General features: G+C 40.8%; 1 protein-coding gene across 1 annotated transcript; it reads right to left on the reverse strand.

Annotated features, from left to right (window-relative positions):
• Nucleotides 1-1,181: 1,181 nt before the first annotated feature.
• On the reverse strand, nucleotides 1,182-23,605 carry LOC111181203 (serum paraoxonase/arylesterase 1). The gene is given in 10 exon segments (XM_089917087.1): nucleotides 1,182-5,956; nucleotides 8,797-8,878; nucleotides 10,098-10,125; nucleotides 10,128-10,297; nucleotides 14,179-14,305; nucleotides 17,215-17,311; nucleotides 17,314-17,403; nucleotides 18,653-18,708; nucleotides 20,414-20,507; nucleotides 23,531-23,605. Coding segments are annotated over 10 exon segments (993 nt in total). The 3' UTR covers nucleotides 1,182-5,782.
• Between the last annotated feature and the right edge of the window lie 2,010 nt (nucleotides 23,606-25,615).

Genomic DNA, 25,615 nt, shown 5'->3' on the forward strand with positions numbered 1-25,615 from the left:
GTCCTGACGTGCTTGTGTGTGCGTGTCTGTGTGGATGCGCTGAGGGAATGGTGGTTACTGGAAGGCTCACACGTGTGAGTGGGTGGACCAAGCATGGCGCGTGACCCGCTTCCAGACCTGCAGAGTGGGGAAAGAAAGAAACATGATGATTTCCAATCCTTGCCCCTCCCCCCAGCCCCCCCCCCAAATCGCTAGGGACGCGAGAATGAATGAGGTAAAGAATAAGAGAACAAGAGGCAACGTCTCAAGAATGTGCATGCCATTTGTGTAGACATACAGAACTACATACGTGTGAATATATCTCCCACCATACATACATGCACATACTGCAATCACATGGCATCAAAATATATATTGTATATGGAACTTGGTAATGTCATATCATAGCCTTATTGCCACTTTTTTTGTGTGTGTACATTGAATGGCTCATGAGATTTTAAGAGATTTTTTTAATGTATTTCTATTAAATGCACTTATCCTTCTACATGTTTATACATTTTGGTAAAACTGGTTTATTAGATACTTGGTATTTTAGCAGGATGAAATTTCCTCACACGTTTGGTTAATGCTTTGATGTCAAGATTGCACATTGCTGAGTTGAAGCTCAGAAGTTTATACAGCTTTGGGGATTTTCAGCTGCAGATCGCAGTTTCCTTGGCTAAAAATTGCACTGTGTTCTTGTGCATTCGCTCACGCTCTGAAATTACATATTTGGTCGCTGTGATGCATAAGTCACTAACTACTGGCTCTCCGATGGCAGCGTTGCTATCACAGGACCATTTATTTGTGGTCCTCCACCATCTTTTGTGGAGTGATGCCACAGTTAGCTCATCACCAAATATAACACAAGTGGATAGGAGCGCGAGTGTGTTGTTGGAAGGTGTACACTTCTATTTCCTTCAGCTGTCTTATTCACACACCCAGGTTTCCTGTTAAGAATTTAAACTTTCACCCATGAAAGAACAATTGGCCAAAATAAGTGGAAATTAGGAGGCACTCCAGCTAGATAACACCTCCAACAACATCAGAGTGAGTTAGTGCTTAGTGAAAACCCTTAAATATGTATGTACATGTTTTCCTTAATCTTATTTGTGATCATCACTGCTGCTTTCGTACCTTTTAATGGTGTTGCAGTTAAACCACTAGTACATCTGCTGCGTATCACTAACAAAACTGGCCGGCTGAAAACGAAGAAAAGAGAGAGAATGAATTCTATCCCGTCGTAGAGGAGTTGATTTATTTTCATCTTTCTTTATGTATCACTAAAGGAAAACAGTTGTTTGGAAATCATTCTGAGTTCAGTAGGTATGGATAGCATGTTATCTGAAACTTTTAATTTGTACCTTTTGGTGTCTGATCATTTGCATGGAAGAGACAATAGTGCCACGTCTGGATTGTTCTCTTGTGCTTGGTTAATGTGTACTTCTCTAGATTGTTCTGTTTCAAACGCCATTTCGTACTCTTTGGTTTTCAGAGGCATTCAAAGCAAAATATCACAGTGGTCCTTTGTTTTCTAACCAATCTAAAAATTCCTTGATTAAATTTAATTTGTTAGTGTAAATAAATTTCTTGCCAATGAGTATTATTGTTGTTAGACAACGAATGCAATAAAAAGAGAAATACCAAGATCTGTCAAAGTAATTTTTTTTTCCCCCCTCTTCCATTTTCACTTTCAACTAAAACAAGCCTTGACTGGGTAAACCTGTATTAACTGTCAAAATACATCTATCAATCAAGAGCAAAGTGCACATTTTCCATGAAAATGACACTAAAAATAAGTTTCAGCCCTGGTAAAGTGTAAATTGCCCTGGTAAAGTGTAAATTGGCAGCTAGAATTACATTTGAAAGCACAATTATGGAACTGGGCATAAAGTTAAAAGATCAAAGCTCCCACTAGATGCTCCCTCGTCCACCTTTCTGTCCCCATCATGGCTTCACCATCACAGCTTCTGATACCTATTAGCCAGGAGCAGGTCTGTGACAAATCCATTAAGCAGTTGGCCTCACGCAGCATAGGGCAAGCCTAGAGTCAGCCCACCCCAGAGTATGGGGATCCTTTCAACAGTTGTATTCCTAAAGCCTTAAATGTTCAGAAGACTGAATGTTAACAGATGGGGGATATTAATTTCTCTCTCACACACACACAAACCGTAATTTATCTGTGACTAAACCTTTGGCGATGCAAAAATGAGCAAAAGTAAAAGGAGAGGTGGGGTAATTTAGGTTTCTCTTTACTGGGAAAGCCATATTTAGAAGGGAAATGGGAATGGGTCTGAGTGTGCCAGGATGTCTAATGGCTTTGCTAAGGAGGTAGGCCTGGAGCTGAGGACAGCTTCTTAGTGCCTGTCTGGTTGTCCAGCACGTGAACTGGAGGCTCTGGGTGCTGGGGCTCTGATGACATGTGCGTTCATCCTACTTTTTGAACAAGACAAGGCAAGGCAGCAATAAGCTCACGTGCTCTCAGGGAAAACGTGTTTTAGGGAAAGGACTTTCTGGGTCACATATAGTTAAGTTACTTAAGACCTGACAACTGACGTAATGATTTTAGCAATTCCGTTTAAAGGATTTTTACTGGTAAATGGAAGTTGTCAAATATCCCAAGACTGATTTGATATTGTACTCTCAAAGAAGCCTTATGCATCACATCTGTTCCCAGCTAAACTCACACTTTCATCTCTTGCGATGTCCAAATTTAGGGTCAGCATTCATTGTTCAGATGAGATCACTGTGGCCCCTTAGATGTGGCAAGCAGTTGAAATGAGGAGCTCCCTGTTGTCAGGGCATGGGTGCAAATCGGCCTGTTAGAGCTCACAATAAAGAGCTTTGTCGGACACAGCACCAATCAGCAGTTTCCCTTTGTATACAGAGGCAACCGTCCTTCCTCGTAACACTGTACCATTTTCTGCCTAAACCACTGTAACTTTGGGTTCTTCTAAAATCTTCTGGATTTGGAGCACCCATCGAAAAATAACATTAGATTAATATTTTTTAAAGTCACTCAAGACATAACTTTAAATATGGGGTCATTTCTCCATAAGAAGCAGCCTTTAGGTAAACCATATTTTGTTCCAAAATTACTCTCTATATCATACCTGTTTCCTCCTTGGCAAAATGACAGATTCTGATCAGATGATCTTTAACAGACATAGAGACTCAAAGACCTATAGAGACAAGAACTATAAATCAGTAGTACAGCCTGGGTGTGAGACATAAAGGAGCAGTAGGGACTATGGTAAATTGCGGGAAGGAGGGGGTATTACTCAGTAATAGTCAAATTATTGCCATGCTGGAATTCAGGCCAGTTTTTGTATATTTTCAGGTAAGCTAGGAATTTGGATGTTTACACTTAATTCCTGGTTTTTAAATGTGGCAATAAAAACAAACACAAAAAAGAGCATTGCCCAAAAAAGAACATACCTCTCCACCACATTCATCATTCCTCTGAACTTAGGGTCCCAACTCTAAATGTGTAAGATTTCATGAGTTTGGTTTCCTCCATTTAGTTGAGCAGAAATATGATTGTATCATTAGCAGCAGTATAGTATTGATAGTATCTAAGATGGCTGTACATGATAGCCGATGTTTGACCATTTTGGCCCATAAAATGGTAATTTCATATGATTCACCTACTATACCGAGCACACTGTAAGGCAGGAGCCCAGGGTTGTATTTTGGATCTTTCACTTAACTGTTTGTTTCTCATTTGTAGAATGAGATGGGTGGGACCATATTAACTCTAAATTCGCTTTCAACTTTAAGTTCGTGTTCTTCTGAAGGCTTTAGGATAAAGTACAGTGACTTGAAGAACAGATACCGATATACAAAAACACCAAATATGGCAGAATAGGAAGGCTAGTGCTTGTTTATTAAAGGGTCAACGTGAGCATTTAAAAGGACCTCTCCAAAACAGCTGGACCAACGACAGATGTCTTAGGAAATTGCTGTAGCATTCACATGTCGTAGTTAGTTACTGGGAAATAGTGGATGGTGCACCTTGGCTTCAGGAAACCACTTTCTAATAAAACTAAATCACTCTCCTGTGGGTCACTGCATTAGACAATGGATCGTTATTACTTTTTGCTATACCTTACCAGATGCATCATTAGAAAGGAAGTATTTTTTTTCCAGAACAGCAAACTAAGTCCATGCTGTAGCAAATGGCCCAAGTTCCCCAAATGAGCTAACAAGCAAGAACAAATTAGAATCTAACATTCTGCCCAGTTCTGAGCAGTGAACACGCCACAGCATACATTTCTTCAATTCTATTCAGCATACCATACAGCAGTCGTAATAGCTAAGAACTAACAGAAGGCACAGAGGATTGCCGTTCACCATAATCACAATTGTCCTGTAAACCCAGAGATAAAGGGCATGAAGGGCCAACAGGCAAATGGAAATATGTATCTGGTTTTTGTTTCTTATCCAAGAGACGTAGGCTTTTTAAAAAAATTTTTTTTTTTCAGGGGTGGAGGGTGGGATGAGACTGACGCTTTTTTTTTTTTTTTTTTTTTGCGGTACGCGGGCCTCTCACTGTTGTGGCCTCTCCCGCCGCGGAGCACAGGCTCCGGAAGCGCAGGCTTAGCGGCCACGGCTCACGGGCCCAGCTGCTCCGCGGCATGTGGGATCTTCCCGGACCGGGGCACGAACCCATGTCCCCTGCATCGGCAGGCGGACTCTCAACCACTGCGCCACCAGGGAAGCCCGAGACTGATTCTTAAAACTGAGCTTTAAAAAGAATACATAGCAGTAAACCACGTCAGAAAGTATACCGTGTATCTGACGTAAATAACAAGTACAGTTAGTACCTACTGAAAACTCCGAGTCAAAAACCCCAGGTAAGTCATAGTAAACGTTCAGATGCCCCTGGCAAAGTGAGTTTCAAATTCTTGTTTGCACTGCCAAAACAATCCTCTGAAAAAAAGACCATGGACACCAGTAGGGTCTTTGGGTACTAAAACTAAGATGGAAGAGAAGTTCTTTTAAGCCCAGATCATTCCAGCAAGGGATTTAGGTTTCCATTCTGCCAGGAAGGTTTGGAGAGGATGGCCATCCCTGCTTTAGGACTGGTCCATAACACAAACTTGTGTGTGTACTGACACACAGGAAAAGGGGGTTGAACAGGAAGGCAGGTAACACACAAATGATTAGACCATAGCAATGTGGTATGGTATATTTTTTTTAGACTCTTGTGAATTGCCAAGTTGGAGAAACTCACTATTGAAATAAAGATATGGACCCCAGTCCAGTCAGTGCTTGCTATCCTAACCCAGCCCTCCAGGCCCACCCTCCACTGTGCTCAGCCTGTACGAAGCCCATTCAAGGCTCCCTTGCCCTCCAGCCTCCAGTAGAGGTTGACCACGGAGCAGGAGCAGGAGCAGCAGCAGCGGTGGGGAGAGGGAGGGCCGAGAGGGAGGTGGGGTGCTGACCTCAGCCCCCCAACCCCGTGAGGCCCTTGCTGGTTGGCTACATCCCTCAACCAGAGGTCAGGTTCCCCTCCCAGCACCTTCTCCACATACAGCTCCCTTCTCGTCTGGCTTCCGGTTACCATCCCTGCCTTCCTTGTTAGCCTTGGGGTACTGCGTTATCCCTGTTCACTGCCTGTGCCTACACCTCTGTACGTAGTGCCCTCATGAAGTCCCCTCAAATCGCCCAGTTTACACGTACCATCTGTCTCCCGCCTGGACTCTGATTCAAATGCCTCCCGGAGTCCCATTCCCTTTTATATCTGATCTCTGGGGTCATCTATCCATGTCCCCCTTTTATCTGCACATATAATTGAGATTTATATTTTCAACCACTGACATGATTCATTTTGCAAACTAACCTCTGATCCAGTAGGATTCTCTGGGTCATAGAAGAAGATTTTCATGCCATTGGGGTGGCGACCAACCCAAAGGTCCCCTGTCACAGGATCCTCAGATACATTATCCATAAGTGTGTTAAAGTACAGAGGCTTCTAGATGAAAACCAAGGAGAGAAGGAAGGAGAGAAAGTGAAAAAAATTTGAGAGGTGATGGAGCAATACATCAGAGAAAACTATCATTCTGTCCTTCCTTGGTCACCACACTCCTGGCTCCGGGGACACGACAATTCTGCCCCATTTCACTAGCACTCAAGGGAATTCCTCTAGCTTTCCATCTATGCTAGTATTTTGCCGGTTTCCGGGACACACGAGGGAGGGGGAAGATCAGAAAACCAAAGAAGACTGTTAAAAGTTAGATGAAGGCATTTGGACTAACATCTGTGTATGAAATTAAAACTGAAAGAAAAAAAAAAGTTTTAAGTGCAGCCTAAAACAGTTCCTTCTAAAACGGCATGTGCAAATGATATTTTTATAAGCATTCAGAAAACAACCAGGACATGTAGATTCATTTCTGATGAGAACATCAATGAAATGTAGGCTCTTCTTTAATGGCTAATCATAGGCTCTGCAGCCAGAGGAGAAATGATCACCCGGGGTCTAATTTGTGCCTTGGAGTTGAGGAAAAGTTTCTTCCTTGGCTTCCTGATGTTATTCAACTCCCTGTTCTTCTGCTGCTTATTTTCTAAATATAAGCGGCAAGCATGTGATGACTGCACAGATTGCTGTCACGGCTTTGTACCGGGATCATAAATAATACCAACGATTCTTAATTCCATCATTCATCATCCCGGCTGCCTTCTACTGGGGAGAAATCGCGTCTATTTGTTTACCTCTAACTCTCAGTTGGAGAAACAATATCTACCGTGTACCTCCAACAGAGGCCAGCCTACCTCAGCACCCAGAGACCCTGTAATAATTGGCGGTGACTCATTGCACAGGCCAGAGCGTGGGCAGACAGACAGCTGTGGTGAGCCCACGCTGACCTGTGCTTCCTACTCAAAATGAGCTCTCTCCACATGGCCGGGAAGGGACGAGAGGGCTCAAGCATTGAGGCAGAGCCTCCTTTTGACCTTCATGCAGTGCCATCACTCATTCCTACCCTGGAAACCGGCAAGTTTGGCCAAAGGAGGCGGCTGAGCAAACATCCTCTGGCCAAAATCAGCTCCAAGTCTCCTCCATCCCCAAACCCCATCTATCCCAGTGTCAGACATTCTAGGCTGATAACGTTAAATTCTTTATGTGAGGAAAATGTTTGTTGCAGCGTTCTGCCATTATCTTTGGAAGGGGTCACGGCCAGCTGGTGAATTCCATGGCAGATGAAAGGCTGCAAAGATGAGGGTGGGGACTGAGAGTGGGAGAAGGACACAGAAACCTGGGGTCCCGTTCATTCACTGCATGATTAATGAGCTCCTGCCTTGCACACCTGCTGAGCAAGGGGCAGGCCTGGGTCCTGCTGAGCAAGAGCTGACAGTCCAGCAGGGAGCCCAGCTTGGGCTCAGCAATGAACTCTTCCCTTGCAAATCCGTAATTCCTAGCAATACTAACTCACCACGATGCACACTCAGACCACGTTTCATGCTTCCACAAAGTCCAGTGGAAATGTTTACATTCCTTGGTAAGGGAAACAGTAAATTATTCTCTTTGGGAAAAACTGGAACCTCTTAACAAATATCCCAATTTTTAGAGAGTTGGAACTCACTGAAGTGAGACTATTCATTGGCTGTGTCTTGGAATTTTTTTTTTTTTTTTTTGAGGAGGGGATCGTTTTTATTGCGGTAAAATATGTAAAACCTGAAATTTGTCATTTTAACCATTTTTCAGTGTACAATTCAATGGCATCAAGTACATTCGAAATGTTGTGAATCCATCACCACGATCCATTTCCAGAACCTTTCCTCATCCCAAACAGAAACTGTACCCAGTAGCTCCCCATTCCTCCCTTTCCCATCCCCTGGTAACCTCTATTCTGCTTTCTGTTTATGGATTTGCCTCTTCTAGGTTCCTGGAATCATACACTATTTGTCTTTTTGTGTCTAGCTTATTTCACTTCGCATAATGTCTTCAAGTTCATAGGTGTTACAGCATGATTTAGTACTTCATTCCTTTTTAAGGCTGAATAATATTTCATTGTATGTATATACCACACTTTGACAGGACATAAACCCATCTGCATCTCATCCCAAATTCTAAGAACAATCCCAGCTAGTTTATCAAATTTCTTGGCACTCCAAGTATCAATTAACTGGTCTTCATGAATATGATCCTTCAAAAGAAAGAATAACATTACACTTGAAGGGGGGAGTCTCAACTGAATTGTTGTGTCAGGAGACAGGCATGATTTGCTGCCGGAAGTGGGAGCCAAACCTGAAATAAGCTTTGCGCTCCATCTTGCCTCGGCAAGAGCAGTGCCTTTATGGTTCTGTGTTGAATGTATACTGGATTGGGTTTTATTCTTATAAAATCCTTTAACTTTCAATTTGCAGAAGTGCCTATAGTTATAACTACAATTTGTTTTTATTCCCCCAGCCAATATGAGTAATTCCATTTTACTTCAGCTTAATACCAAACTAGCCCTGCCAGTGATTTTAATGTCAAACATGATGTTACATTTGATGTTGCTTCAAGGTAATTTTCTCAGAGTGAAGCCCCTCAGGACAGTCACTGAGATGCGCCGACGGGCACAGTCACACGGGGCCTGGGGACAGCGCTTCATATGCCGTGGGCAGTGTGATGTGTGTGGTTTGCTGCTTCCCACTCTGCAGCTAAGCAAACGTGAACAACAAACCCATATGATGCTGATGACTCAATAAAATAGTGAAAAATTGGTCCTCACCCACTCCAATTAGACAATCCTTTTTTCCTCACTTTTAATTTCACAAATCAATTAGAATCTAATTATCACTCTGCAAACTTATAGTATTAATACATCTTACCTTCAATGGAGTTAAAGTCCAATTAGTGTGCTTTTCATACACATGAATCTTATGAGCCAGCACTTCAGATATATAGACATACCTTCAAAGAAGAAAGAGCTACATCAAAGCTCGTGAAGCAATGTGATTCAGAAGGTTACCATGAAGTTGTAATAACTCTTCCTAGGGAAGAACTTTGCTTAGAGACTGGAAAATGGAACCTGTCTCAAAGCACACCAAATTCTGAAGGAACTCAATGAGTTGACAGCGCACAGAGGAGTTTTAATCTCTGAAAAGTTATTTCTAAAGGTGGGAAGCTAATTGGCACTGACTAGTAGGGAAGGAACTTAACTCTAACACAAATATCTGGGAGCAAAAGCATGACAGTGCTTTTCTTGGTTTGTCAACATAATGGCAAGCCCCAGGTTCTGCATTTTAGCCCCTCGTTTTAGGCCAGAGAAAGCACAAGAGAAGACAAGTGCTTGGCCTGTATCTGAGAGGAGACTTCCTCCCCTCTACCCTGAGTGCAATGTCACATTCATCATAACGATCTGTGGCCAGTCTAAGCACAGTGCATCCCAGGACAAAGAGATAAATGACTGCGCGATTATCTGCTATCTGTGAAGACCAGGAGATGATATGAATAATTGAAAGCTGTCTGTGCTGCTTTCTCTACATATGTTACTACCCTCTAAATATGTTACTAACCTTCTAAGTATGTTACAAATCCTTCATGATACAAGACGAGAAGGATTTTATATACACACCAATGCTACCCAAAGTGTGGTCCCCAAACCATGGCTGGTCTGTGAATTGTTTCACGGTCACCACCAGAAAATAATGTAAATCAGCTACATCACTAAGCACACTACTTAGTGAGGCTGACTTTTTTCCCATGGTAACACTTTCTTTATGAAGGAAGTGGTGCCTTGATTTACATTTTGGTACAAGCTTTTTGTCGTGTCACAAACCAGCACTACTGATATATACATGCCTACAAATTGTTAATCTCGTTATACGCTCAAAAATCTTCCCTCAAAACAAAGCTGTTTAGTAATACTAAATGTTTATTGCAGTACCCCCTCTTGAAATGCACTTTTTTCCCCAAAAAAGCAATTTAAAAAGAGTATGCCTTCACAAAACAGAAAATTCTGATTTGATATATGTTACCCCCTGAAAAATTAAGATATTTTACATTTTCCCTAATCCTCTTACTGGGATAACATGTTAAAATGCATCCCATCATTTAGAAAAGGAATATGCTCTAAAGATGTCTAAGGAGAATCTGGGGACATGCATGGCATTTTAAAGAGTTCACATACTTGCCATCAGGTGAGATGTTGATTCCACAGCAAAATCAAATCCGCTGGCCACCACTCGAACTTCATTTGGACTGCAGTAAACAACAAATGAGCACGCTAGACCCAAATACAACTCCCAGGATCTCAGGTAGGGGTCAACAAAATAGTGATCACTGATGGCACAGAAGTGTTCAGGTCCCACACCGACAATGCCATTCAAACTGCAATTCAAACACACACATATGACACATGCAGGTGAAGCCATGGTACGTTACAGGATTATGCATTGGCATTCATTAATGTCTACTTATAAAATCAAAAAGTGGAATGGAGACTTCACAATAGCTGTTACAGCCCAGAATTATGTGAAATCAGTCCAACCTATACAATCCTCAAAGACAGTAATTACCCTAAGAAACCCTAAAAGGTTATTAATTAATAGCAATGGAACATAAAAACCCTATAAACTGTGTCTTTAAAAAAGTGTGTGTGTGTGTGTGTATGTTTAGACAGACTAAACTCCACAGACATTAAATTAGGCCAGGAATTATTATCAGGGCCACACATTTCTTGATGCTCATATAGAACAGTCCAAGTCAGCATCAGGCAGTGCAAAAAACCCTGGCAATCTTGAGACTTTCATTCTAGTGAAAGCTCTGCTACTATTAGCTGTGTGATCTAGGGAAAATCAATCATTTCACGTCCCAGGGCCTCAGTTTCCTTATCTATAAAAAAGGAGTAGAGGGACTGGTCTATCTTTCAGCCTTACAGGATCACATCCAGCCATGAAGTTTCATAATTCTAAATGCAGTGAAATGTCTGTGAGCAAGAATGCTCAGAAATAGGATGCTGTGGCTTTTTTGGTGCTGTTCTGATTTTGATTCTCCCTGTGTTACTGAAAATCTAAGATATATGAGTCTATTTTTCTGCTTTAATAGGTACAACAGCGAACACATAAGTGAGTCATGCCGCGCTGATTGAGGTGACAGAAGTTCCCGGGGGCCATTATCTGGGAGAGAATTATCTCCGCTCCACTGCGGAGGGCGTCATGGCCAGCACATCAGCTCTGACGCAGCTCTGGGCTCCTGGGCGACTTTGATAAGCGTACAGAGCCTCAGTTTTCTCATCTGTAAAGGGAGGTTAAATGATTTTCCCAAAGTCATACAGCTCATTAGTATACGACTAAGGGTCAGAATCTTCATTTGTGGCACTGCAGTGGGAATTACAATGAGATGATGCCTGCTGTACACTTTGCGGGGAGCCTACCAATCACAAAGCCTCCGTCAATGGTAGCCACAGTTACTACATGAGAAAAAGGGTCTAGGAATTTAGGATTAGTCTGTACAGGCTTCAGGCATAAGCCTGCAAGCTGGGGTTTTTTCCTCTCCTTTTTAAAGGTAGATTTCTGAAATTAGTTTGCTTTATAATCCTTTGCTATTTTTCATAAAAAGGAGCAGAGCAGAAGGGTTTAGAGTAATAGCTTTGAAATCTGATGAACTCCATTTGAATTCCGGAGTTGCTTGCTATCATCCATGGGGCCACAGCATGTCCCTAAGCTCTGAGCCTCTCCATACCTTGAAATGTTGGGGTAAGAATAAAATGAAGTAATGAATCAAAGACACTAGCACCATGCCTGGCATACAGTAAATGACCAGTAATGACCACTGTGTTGTTATTATTATTAATAACATGCTCAAATTATAATAGTCATTGGAATATTAATGTTGTAGACAACCATATAAACAACCATCAAACACAAAGCAGAAAATATACATGGCTTATCCTTGGGTTGAGAGAGCAGAATTTTAGTTAATTGTGGCACTAACTATAGTTTGGTTCTATATTGCCAAAGATCAATATATTTGCAATTGCCCAGAAAAAAATACTCTAACCCTGGGAAATTGGACAAAATTGAGATTTCCAAGATTAAATGGTAAAACAAATAAAATAAGTTTTCACTATTTCATAGTGACTCAGAGCACAAGCTCCAGACTCCAGCAACCAGGGTTAAACTTCCAGTTGTACCATTTATTGACAGTGTCACCTGAGGCAAGTGAAATACTCCAGGCCTCATTTTCTTTAATCCAAACTGGTATAGAAATAAAACCTAATTAAGAAGATATTTGTGGGACTTCCCTGGTGGCGCAACGGTTAAGAATCCGCCTGCCAATGCAGGGGACCCGGGTTCAATCGCTGGTCCAGGAAGATCCCACATTCTGCGGAACAACTAAGCCCATGCTCCGTGCACAACTACTGAGCCTGAGCTCTAGAGCCCGTGCTCCGCAACAAGAGAAGCCACCACAATGAGAAGCCCACGCACCACAACAAAGAGTAGCCCCTGCTTGCTGCAACTAGAGAAAGCCTGAGCACAGCAACGATGACCCAACACAGCCAAAAATAAAAATTAAAAAAAAGAAAATATTTGTAAAAAGTTAATAAAATAATCTGTTAAATTGGTTATTGCACCACCCAACTTATAGTTGAAGCTCATTAAGTTGTTATTATCACTATTGTTATTACCATTAGCCCAGCTTCTCTAGTCTACATACTTTCTTCTAATTTAGATCTTGGGATTTAGCACATTCTCCAGACACTCAGTGTCCTCATTCTCTTTCCAAAATATATTTGTTGAATGAATGTATGAAGAAACTCTCCCACCAAAAGCTGTTGTCTGAACTTTCATGCAGATGAAGACCTGGGCTGTAGTCTGTAATGGCCACTAATTGGTTGATTGACTTTCATCCAGTAACTCGATTTCTCGCCGATCTCGGTTTCCTCCATCTCCAAATCCACCAGGTAAGAAAGGAGAGGAAGGAGCACTGGTAACACTGATCACACATCACTTACCAGGTGCTCTGCTAGGCACCTGCATGTACATAACACACTGTTTAAAAGAAATCTAGATTTACAAATTCAGAGATAATTGAATTCTGCAGGTAAATTATTCAAATAGAGGGTAGGATTCTAGAAAATCATAATGATTAGAGGATAAAAACTGTTTGGGAAGATAGCGTCAGATTACTTTCCTAAATCCATCACTACCTCATAAACCAAACCCTAAGGCAAGCGAGGATGTTGACTCTGTGTTGGGTTGTTGGGGATCAGGGATCCATGTGTGTTTTCTTTCTCTGTATGTCATACTGTCAAGGAGCCTGGGGTGGAGCTCAGTGTCACCAAAGAGCTGCTATTTCAAAAATCGTGTGCAAAACAAACAGCAGAAGAGGCAGCACAGGGAGGTCTTAGAGGCACCAGATTTCAGATCTCCTCTTAGGTATGTATTTCTAGTTCTCAGAAACATGTAATATTACATCTTTTAATATAAAAATAAATAACAAATAAGCTCAAAATGTGAAATTGTCTATGGAACTGGCTTGGGTTTGAAATACTAAGTCTGGTTTTCGAGAAGAGCAGAGTGTTTTCTTGCTAAAAGATTAAAGGAACATTCTCTGAGGCCAGGAGCCATAAAGCAGCATCCAGCCAACCTCGGAAATGAGGGATGGGTCTTCTCTGAGGGGCTTGAGTCCTCAAAAGTTTCTGCAGAGGACTTTCCTGGTGGCGCAGCGGTTAAGAATCCGCCTGCCAATGCAGGGGACACGGGTTCGATCCCTGGTCCGGGAAGATCCCACATGCCACGGAGCAACTAAGCCCATGCATCACAACTACTGAGCCTGCGCTCTAGAGCCCGCGCTCTAGAGCCCACGGGCCACAACTACTGAGCTCACGGGCCACAACTACTGAGCTCACGGGCCACAACTACTGAGCCTGTGCGCCTAGAGCCCACGCTCCACAACAAGAGAAGCCACTGCGATGAGAAGCCCACGCACCACAACGAAGAGTAGCCCCCGCTTGCCGCAACTAGAGAAAGCCTGCACGCAGCAACGAAGACCCAACACAACCAAAAATAAATAAATAAAATAAATAAATTTTTATTAAAAAAAAAGTTTCTGCAGAAGAACACTTGGAGGAGTTTGTGATCATTAGAAAGGGGAGTTGCCATTATCCCCCCACCCCGTCCCCCACTCCCTGCCAAAAAGAAACACTAAAAGTGGATTAACCATCCACTGGTGTTAAAGGAAAATAGAAATATGACATATCTCAGTACTTAGGCAGAAGTTTGTGTTTGATGGTTTTCAGATGCAAAAGTGACTTTTCTTCTTCTTGAAATTTAAACAACTCAACCGTGGATTTAAAATCTGGATGGTTCACCACCAGCAGGTACACGGTATTATCTGAGAAGAGATTAAAAACAAAAATGGAAACATTAATCGAGCTGTCAGCTGTCAGCCCTGTCTCCAGAAAGCAATTTCAACCCACCTCCAACCAGTACTTAGGGTATCAGGCAGATGGAATATTTTCATCTCTTTTGTAGAGAAGCATTTGTGATTGCTCCAAAGAAAAATGGCTAAAGGAAGACCCAGTGACAGTCTCTAAAAACTCCAGACTCCACAAGGGGAAAAAAAATCCTCAACTTAAGAATGAGCAGCCCTTGACACTAAAACTCCAAAGAGCTTATTAAGCTTTCTACTGCAAATGGTCTCAGCAAGATGCAGCACTGAGATAAAAGAGATAAAAGATGTGAATATCAATAAGAGAAGGTGTGCTCAGGTGTAATTTACACAGTGTGAGATGATCAATTCCATAAAAAGAGCACGCGAGAGATAATATCAAAGGGAAGCAGATTCTGGGAGTCAGTGCAACTCTGAGACATGAAAGAGACCAGTTTAAGTGGTCAAGAAGGTCTGATCAGAACCAGCAAGTGAAGTTAGGCCATAGTCTTTGCCTTTGGAAGCAGTGAGTCTTTGGAAAGCTTTGACGTGACTGAATTGGTGTTTAAAGGAAAATAGTGTAAAGTTCAGGAGGTTGAATTGAAGAAATTTGAACACAAAAGCCAGCTATGAAGCTTCCCATTAGTCCATTTGACAAGCAAATGTTTATTTTAATTGGTGCTAAGTGCTACAAAGGGAAAACAAAACCAGATAAAGGGATGGAGAGTAATGAGATGTCTTCTTCACAGGAGTCAGGGAAGTTCTGAGAAGATGATGTCAAAGCAGAGATCTAACGAAATGAGAAACTGAACTATGTGAATATCTGGGGAAAGAGTGCTCCAGGCTGAAGGAAGAGAGTGTGCAAAGGGCCTGAGGCACCCGTTTCCTTGGAACACTTAATGGTGAGGTTGTGGCTGGGGGAGTGAAAGAGTGGGAATACTGAAGCCACAGAAGCAGAAGCCAAGGCCAGTCTTCAAGGCTTAGGATAGGGATCCAGGGCTTACTTATAGGGGGCTTTCAACCAAGGAGTAACATGACCTGTGCGTATGGCAGTAATCCAGGCACGTGGAGTTAAGGGACTGGACCAGGAAGATGGCACTGATAGGAAAAGACAAGAAAGGACAAGAGAGGCATTTGACAGGAAGTATCAAAAGTCCCTGGTGATAGCTGAGGAATGAGGGAGTCGGAAATCAAACATAAGTGAGGACTAAAACCCGGATTCACATTTTGCACAGCAGATTCCACCTCTAGGAATTTATCCTAAGGAAGTATTCACAGAAGACATATTACAAGAATGTTTATTTTGGCATTGTTTTCAATGAGCATAAAGGTGGGAACAGGTTTAATATCCATCAACAGATGAACTATATTATGGTACTCCCACACAACAAAATTCTAAAGAGCCATTGTAAAGTAGCTCTAAATGCACTGTCAGAGAAAGGAATCCATGATGTAGTGTTTCATACAAAAGCAATTTATATGAGCACTTGTGTAATATGTATGTGGTTACTTTTCCCACCTTAATTTAAAAGAGCATGCACACACCCAACACCCTATTTCTTTGTACTTAAAATATTTTGAAAATAAAATATAGTGTTGATAAATGGGTGAAGAGGTCATTGAAAGGGACAGACATATGGATATATGGACATATTTCATATATACATATACGGAAGAAGGGAAGTCATATGGGGTAAACATGAAGAATGGAAGGTAAGAGGATAAAGAATGACTTTTCGACATTTTGAGTTTAATGTGTCTGTAGGAGAGGAACCCAAAGAGAAGTATCCAATAAGCTGAAGGGGGGGAACTGAAGAGTTGATTAAAATCATCATCGTCGTCCACTTTGGGGGCGTTCTCCTAGAGAGCCGGCACAGCTACAGCTGTGACACGGCTGAATGAGGGACAAAATAATAAAGAGGGGAGACAACCTGCAGCAGAATCAGAATGAGGACAGATAAGTGTACTGGAATATCAGGGAGGGGCGATTGATCAGTGTAAAATGGGATATGGAGGAACGAAGTGGGGAGGGAGGGAGCAGAGGAGGGGAGTTGGAAGAGAGAGAGAGACCTTGCTGATAACTTTCAAGGCAGCAATTTTAGCCCGCCAAAATGGGAAAAGTCTGCAGGGACCAAAGAAGGGATTGTCTGATGAGGAGATGGACGACAGGGTGATTCTCAACCCTGGTCTCACATTTTTATCTCCTGGAGAGCTTGTAACAAGCACTACCGCCCAAGCGTCCCTCAGACCAACTGAATCAGAATATTTGGGGCTGGGACCTGGACATCAGGCTTTTTAAAGCTCTCCAGGTGCTTGTGTGTGCAACCGGGATTGAGAGTTAATGTAGAGACCAAGGAAATGGCTGCAAAAAGAAGGGAAGAAGTGGGATGAAGGCATAAGGGATGGGGCAACATGTTAAAATGTGGAGAAGCAGTTTGAAGACTACTAGAGGCACCAGTGGGCAGGGAGGCATTGAAAGTGACCATCCGTCAGTGGATCTGTAGGTTGCAAGTGTCTTACGTTAGAAAAAATCTATGCCTGTAAATGCCTGGATCTGTAAAATTCTTTAAGTTGGAAAAACCCATAATGATTAGAGCTGAATATCATTACTGTAGTAATTACAGAGATAATGTGAATGTTGGTATTTTTAAAAATTAGGTGTTTTGCAAATCTCAAATATTTTAGCACTCAAGCCTTTACGTGGTTATAACTTTATATCTAATTAACATGAGGGTAAGTTTAAAACCCAGAGTAAGAACATTGTTCATGATTATACTTTAGTTGGATGAAAAGAAATATTCTTTCATTAACATTTTTCTGTTTTTTTTTAAATTTGGCTTTATTTTTAATAAACATTAAATAAACATTGTTACCTTCATTTGTGAACGTGCTAATCCCATGAGGGTTAAATGAAGACGAATCAAAGTTACTTCCAGTGATCCTCAGTTCCAACACTGTTGTATCCTCTTCAACAGTGGACATGATCCGCTGTTCATGTCCGTCAGAAGTATTTTTCCAGGCTTATTGGGTTCAAAGCTCTTTATTCCAGGATATTTTAATCCCTTATAGAATAATGGAGGAGAAAACACAGGCACTTTATAAATACTTCAAATGTGGATGGAGGTGGTAGATGGCTCATGGGTTCACACTGTCTGGTTCCGGCCACAGGGCCACATGGGAAGCCTCTTAGTTGGCTTGTGCAATAGGCCCACGGGGTCTCTGGGAGCCACATGCTCCACCAGGTGACCCCACACAACAGGCACAGACCCTTCTGTGTGTGTCGAATATCACAGCTATCAAGCTACCAACCCATGGCAAAGATAAAAAAAAAAGAAGAGCAGACCAAAGAGACATTTATGAATGGGCTTCAATAATATAAGCAAGGAACACGGACAGAACATTGGTTATGGTTTTTAAACCGTCCCCTAGCAGGTTCATTGGAAGCATCTCAGAGACGAGGTTTAGGGGAAGTCTAGTAAGCAAAGGGAACAGCTCCTTTCTTAGCCTGAAGGTAGAACAACGACACATATCTATTTGTTTTACATATCTGGGTCCCATATAAGATTTTGCTGGAAATATACGTTCTGTTCCTTTAAAAAAGAGTTTGTAAGACACTTCTGCAGAGGATGACTAGTCTTCCATCTTCATAGGAGAAAACTGGATTGAATGAACTACGACAGGAAGCAAAGGGTTTTCAATGGCTGGATGACTTGTATACTGTATCCTATCAACTCTGTTTTCCTAGACTAGGTTGTTGACTTCTTTTGTTTTGAGCTATATCACCAACCGCAATGATCTATACGCAGGAGAGGTTCAACAGCATGGTGGCTTTTCTCTTCAAAGTTTGGAAATTGTGGAATAAAGTATCAACGATTTTAAATTAAAAGGCTTATTCTGAAAAGTATAAAAAAAGATAAAAATCTAAATGATGTGGGAGGGGATATATATACACACACGTACACACATATATACACTCAATTCAGCAAATATGTGAATGTACCACTTAAGTGCTTCAAGGAATAGACAGATGAACGGGAAGCCATTCTTGAACTCACTGGACTCACAAATTGCCACAATGGAAGACAGGGGCATATAAGAGTTCACTGTACACACAGGAATACAAATATACATAGAACATATACTATCAAAATCATAACATCAGTATGAATGCATATACGGTTTGTTTTTTGAACCATATCACTGCTCATTTTACTTGAAGATGGGCATTGGTATAAAAAAGGCTGAAACAAAAGACAAGCTGCCAGTCCTAGAAAATGATTCAGAGCACAGTAAGTGAAAGGAAACACTTACGGAGCTAATGAAAGCCAGTCCATTACGAAGTATCTCCAAATCTTCAGAGCCAGTTTCTGTCAGAAAAGAGAATAGACAGCACAGATTGTTTCATACTGTTGCAGGAAGCTAAGGGTCCTTTTCTTTATCACTCTTAACTTGAAAATAGGGCTACATATTTAGCTCTTCTTTGATAGGTTCATTTATTTATTCCAGTTGACTACTGTGATTATCTAAAAATTAAAAGCGATTCATATATTGAAATAAAGTATATTTAAAATGTACACTTAATATATTTGTTTTAAATTGATGGGCTAGAACTTTTTCCCTTAGAGCCCAAAACCTCTTAAAGTACATGGAAATTCACTAAATGTACAAAAGGTACAGTAATTTGAAAATAGCCTGCTGTTTTTGAAAGACATAAACTCCCAATATATGTTGATACTTAATAATTCCAAACCAAATAAACTCTTTGAAAACCCTATTGGAAATATAAACAAATTCCAAATGCTTTGGTTAAAATGGGGATACATTTCATATGCCAAATATGCTTTTACTATTAATATAAACATCAATAAAATATCACCAAATTAGTTATGCTTTAAGTACATGTAAATTTTTTGGATTTCAATCAATCTCAAGACATATGGGATTTTTTATTTGGTATTAATAATTTTAGTGGAGGTGTTTGTTTTTCAAATATCCAGTGATATTTAATATCAATATCATGTTTGTTTTCTAGAAAAAAAGATTACACTATAAGATATCTGACCAAGCTTACTGATGCTAACTGCATTAAGTCATGTGGTCTAGCCTTTCCAACCTCAGTCAACTGAGATAAATAATTCTAAAAAAACCCCTCAAAACATAACAAAAGCAGATTGGGACTGACATATACACACTACTATATATAAAATAGATAACAAATAAGAACTTGCTGTACAGCACAGGGAACTCTACTCAATACTCTGTAAAGACTTATATGGGAAAAGAATCTTTAAAAAAAGTGGATATATGTATATGTATAACTGATTCACTTTGCTGTACACCTAAAACTAACACAAATTGTAAATTGACTATACTCCAATAAAAATTAAAAAAAAAAATAACAAAAGCATGAATGTCAAACAAGTTGTTCTCAAATAACAAAGCTGGTTGGTTGAAGCCAGATGGGGACTTGAGTCCTCCAACACTCCTGTTGGTTGCCTACCAGCTGCTATTCCCTGGCCCTTTTATCTTTGCTGAAGGGTCAGTCTTCCACAAAGGAGGCCCATAATTACCTTCCCAGCTTCCTTTGCAGCTAGGGCACCAGCCTGTTGTCTAGCTCTGATTAATGAGATCTAAGGGAAGATCTGCTGAGAGTTTCTGGGAAAAACTGTTTTCCCAGATATTAAAAGAGAGATGCATGAGGAGAAGCCCTGTGGTAACTGCATAGGTGTGTGAGGTCTTTTAAAAATTTTATCCTTTACTCATTGCTTTTTATTCCTCTTTTGTCCCTCCTCTGCCATCTGCTCAGGTTATATTACCATAAAATCAAACACTGTCTATTGTTTTTGCTAAACAGACCAAACAAAAACAAATGATCAAAAAACAGTCAAAAACATTGACAGTAGGTTGGTAAAGTCAAAAGTCAAGTAATTTGGTATTCATAACTACCTACTGACTTAATAATACTCTCCTGATTCGTAGTTTTATTTTTGAACAAAATTTAACAAGTATATTAATCAAATAACTCGCAAGATAATACTTCAAGCGAGATACTGCCTCCTCTCAAATACTTACCTATTCCTTTTCCTAATTTACAGTTAGGAAGTTCTACCAATTTTACTCTTGGGAAGCATTTTTTCTTGTTCTGGGAGAGAAAAAAAGGAATCAACTATGCATAAAACTGTCCAGAAATTATAATTAAGTTGCAAAGGTAAGTAGCCAATAAAGTTCTCCTTAACTGTACTTTTTGCCTGGGTTTCAACCCCAGGGTTAGTGGTCCCTGAAACTTGAGCAATTCTACCAGACCAGACCTGAGCCAGACACATGGGTCCCTGGGCACAACATTCAGTATTTATTTAGCAGAGGTGGGTAGATACACAAAGGAGATACATAGTGTCCTCTTGAGGACTCTGCGCTTTGGCAGAACAGGAACTATTTCATCAGCTGTGTCAGGAGTCCTAGGTGGAAATTTGGGTTAAATAGCAACAGGGTTCCAATTTATTCCATTGATGTTTTAGGGCTGCTGACAGATGGGCCTCCTGCCCATCTGCCCAGTGTGGCCCCAAAGCCTGGACTGGACATCTATCTGCTTTCGGGTGTGTTACTTGAAAAATGCAGGTGGGCTTAAAGGATTTATAACTTCAGAAAATCATACCCAAGGCCAACATATAAAAAGCCATTGCACATACACACACCCAAAAGTGACTTACTAAATCTGAGTGCATAAACATTGCGGGGAACATTTGAGTGAAGGACAAAGGAAAAAAGAACAGATGTGAGAAGGAAGTACCAGCAGGCTGCCTGCGCAGCACAGAGCTATTGACGCAGCATTTGAAAGAAATGGACCACAACATTAGCACAGCCAAGAGAGCTAAACAATAAACATTTTTTGAGAACTAATGATACAATACAGTCAGAGTGAGCAGCAACAATTATCCAACAATTCCTAGAAATCTTATTTGACTAAAGACAGACAGGCAGAGAAAGTTTTCACTTTGCCTTACTGATAATTTAGTCTCATAGAAGGAGGAAGATGGGCTAAGGGTGACTGGACACTTTGCATAAAATTTCTAACAATATGGTATAAAATAATAGGAATTTGGAGGTGACTGATTATTTCATCTTTTCATTCAGATAAAAATGTAGCATGCTCCTACTATCATGCCGTTCGCTATCAATTCTACCCTCTACGAGGGTCTGAGCTAAGAGGTTAGCAGTGGGGTCTAGTAATCAGCTTTGTTAAAGCACCACAGTTCACCTTGAGGCACAGAGTAGAGAACCTGGGTGCTAGAGATCCAGAGGTGAATGGATAGATGACGAAGACCTGGCCTGCAAGGAGAGGGTGGGTCCCTGAATGATGGACACAAACTTAGAAAGCAGACTTCAAAGGAAACTTGGGATCTGCCCCCATGACCTGAGAAACAAAAAGATATTTCAACAATAGAAATCTGACATTATAATCAAAAAAGTTTGCAATAAAGAAATAAAAGGGAAAGTTTAGAGCAGTGCCTTACCAACTTTTCAGACTAAGACCCACGTTAGGAAAAGCATTTTACATGGTAGAAACACACATCACACACACACACACACACACACACACACACCCCTGAAACAAAGTTCACAAAGTGATACTCACCCTAATACATTTAATAAATTCTTAACTTTTCTACTCAATTCTATTTCATTTATTTAAAGATGCTGGTCATACAAATAACAAATATTGGTGAGGATGTGTGTGTGTGCGTGTATATATATATGTACACACACAATGGAATATTACTCAGCCACAAAAAATAATGAAATTTGCCATTTTCAACAACATGGATGGACCTGGAAGGTATTATGCTTAGTGAAATAAGTCAGGCATAGAAAGACAAATACTGTATGTTATCACTTATATGTGGGATCTAAGAAATAAACAAATGAATGAAAATAACAGAAGAGAAACAGACTCACAGATATAGAGAACAAACTAGTGGTTACCAATGGGAAGAGAGAAGTGGGGAGGGGCAATATAAGGGTAGGAGAATAAGAAGTACAAACTACTATGCATAAGATAAATAAGGTACAAGGATATATTGTACAGCACAGAGAATATAGCCAATATTTTATAATAATTATAAATGGAGTATAATCTATAAAAATACTGAATCACTATGTTGTACACCTGAAAATAATATATTGTGAGTCAACTATAATTCAATTTTAAAAATAATAAAATAGGGCTTCCCTGGTGGCGCAGTGGTTGAGAGTCCACCTGCCGATGCAGGGGACGCAGGTTCATGCCCCGGTCCAGGAAGATCCCACATGCCGTGGAGCGGCTGGGCCCGTGATCCACGGCTGCTGAGCCTGCGCATTCGGAGCCTCTGCTCCGCAACGGGAAAGGCCACAACAGTGAGAGGCCTGCGTACCGCAAAAAAAAAAAAATAAATAATAATAATAATAAAATAAAAATAAATAAATAGGTAAGTGTTGATCATAATTTACTAAATTGATTTTGTGATCCACCATTTTGAAAAACACTGGTCTACAGAAAGCTCCGTGAATATACACAGAGTGCCCCAAGGAACTCAAAGGACAGGTACAAGATGTTAAGAGTGGAGGTCATAATCAAGGACATTACAAAGAGTGACATAGAAGAGGGAGAGTCAGTAACGTGCAATCAGTGAGTGGGTCAAGACTTGGGAAAAATGCCAAGGATAGCCAAATTAGCTTTTTTAGAGTCAAAATCATACAGGAAGAAGAGGTATGCAGCCTGGCTTGCAAGGTTCATTAAATGTGATGTGTTCACAGAGGGCAGAGAAAAGCAGAACTGATCAGCCTGTATTCTAACTTAGGCTTCTCTCTCATGGAAGTTGATCTCTAACCTGGAAAAGGCAGAATAATCACAGTTAAAGGGAGCCCACAGTAGGTAAGGAGGCATTAAGTGAGCACTCAGTTGCTCTGGGTTCAAATTTGTGGCCAAAAGAAGTCAAATCTCAACAGACTAATCATTACTAGTACAGTTCAGGTACTGTAATTACTCTGCTTTAATCCTCAAATCTCTCCCTGAGGTATTGTTTTCCCTATTTTATAGATGACTAAGATTAAGTGGCTTTTCAAGGCTACAAAATTAGGAAGTGGCTGAGCTGGGATTAGAACTGAAGTATGAATGCAAAGATCACATTTGGTCCTCTGCCCAGCAAAATTTACCGGTATCACCACTTCCAAAAAGCTGAAGGAAGTACCAGAAGACAATTCAGCTTGCGTTACTATAAGCCAGCTCATATTTTTCTATTTTATTTTCAATTATCAGGAAATATCTTGTCAAGGGCTTAATTAAGTCCAAATGTTCCAGGTCCAAAGGATAAAGTTCAATGTTTGAGATGGGTCGCTGATTTATAAGCTGCTGAACTCTGGCCAGAAATCACATACTCCCTGCTATGAATTATTCTTTGCAAATACATGCCTGCTCCTTACAAAAGAAAGCAAGGATCTTTAGCTATGCATTAAGAAATCCATTCTGGAACTTTCCTTGGGACCATATGCATCCTCGCCCGGTCTACCTTCTGCCACTGCACACCCCTCATTATTCAATATTCCTTATTGGGTCCTACTATCCTTAAAAAGATGGAATTGGGATTTGAAATCAGGTGCCATGACACCAAGGACCCTTTTCTCTACATCACTTTCTTATGCAAGTTTTCCCTCCACCTAGTCCTTCCTGCTAATCCACCTGGAAGATTCTTACTTACGATGTCTGCAGCTCCTACTGATACTCTGTGACAGGATTAGTAACTCCTTCATTTATCCTCATGAACCTTCACATATACATCTACAGAGGCTCTTACTATATTGTTTTACAGTAATCAGTTTGTGGTCTCATTGCTCACAGTAAACTCTGAAATCTGTGAGTGAATACTGCATCCTATTCATCTCTGTGACTTCCCACATGAATACAGCACTCGAGGAAAAAAGAAGGTACTTGGTAGATGTCTGCTGAAGTGTTTTGTGGAATTAGTAGGCTAGTGCATCAGATGGAGATGATGTTGGTTGCATTGATAGAGGAGGGCCAGTGAGTTACTCGTCCTTAGCCTATGGTCTCAGTGAGGTATTATCACAATATATATTCAAGTACCGCTCATTAAGTGGATCATTCATAGGTAGATTTTTTTTAATAGATCTTTATTGGAGTGTAATTGCTTCATGATACTGTGTTAGTTTCTGTTGCACAACAAAGCGAATCAGCCATATGCATATACATGTCCCCATATCCCCTCCCTCTTGAGCCACCCTCCCGTCCTCCCTATCCCACCCCTCTAGGTCATCGCAAAGCACGGAGCTGATCTCCCTGTGCTATGCCGCTGCTTCCCACCAGCCAACTATTTTACATTTGGTAGTGTGTATATGTCGATGCTACTCTCACTTCACTCCAGCTTCCCCCTCCCACCCCGTGTCCTCAAGTCCATTCTCTATGTCTACCTCTTTATTCCTGACCTGCAACTAGGTTCACCAGTACCTTTTTTTTTTTTTTTTAGATTCCATATATATGCGTTAGCATACGGTATTTGTTTTTCTCTTTCTGACTTACTTCACTCTGTATGACAGACTCTAGGTCCACCAATCTCACTACAAATAACTCAATTTCGTTTCTTCTTATGGCTGAGTAATATTCCATTGTATATATGTGCCACATCTTCTTTATCCATTCATCTGTTGATGGACACTTAGGTTGCTTCCATGTCCTGGCTACTGTAAATAGTGCTGCAATGAACACTGTGGTACATGACTCTTTTTGAATTACGGTTTTCTCAGGCTATATGCCCAGTAATGGGATTGCTGGGTCATATGGTAGTTCTATTTTAAGTTTTTTAAGGAACCTCCATACTGTTTTCCATAGTGGTTGTATCAATTTACATTGCCACCAACAGTGCAAGAGGGTTCCCTTTTCTCCACACCCTTTCCAGCATTTATTGTTTCTAGATTTTTTGATAATGGCCATTCTAACTGGCATGAGGTATCCCTCATTGTAGTTTTCATTTGCATTTCTCTAATAATTAGTGATGTTGAGCATCTAGTCATGTGCCTCTTGGCCATCTGTATGTCTTCCTTGGTGAAATGTCTCTTTAGGTCTTCCACCCATTTTTTAACTGCATTGTTTGTTTTTTTGATATTGAGCTCCATGAGCTGTTTGTATATTTTGGAGATTAATCCTTTGTCTGTTGTTTCATTTGCAAATATTTTCTCCCATTCTGAGGGTTGTCTTTTTGTCTTGTTTATGGTTTCCTTTGTTGTGCA

This window comes from Delphinapterus leucas, chromosome 9 (genome assembly GCF_059928025.1).
Source record: "Delphinapterus leucas isolate spDelLeu-1000000601 "Yukka" chromosome 9, BTC_Dleu_Yukka2, whole genome shotgun sequence".
Classification (NCBI taxonomy): domain Eukaryota; kingdom Metazoa; phylum Chordata; class Mammalia; order Artiodactyla; family Monodontidae; genus Delphinapterus; species Delphinapterus leucas.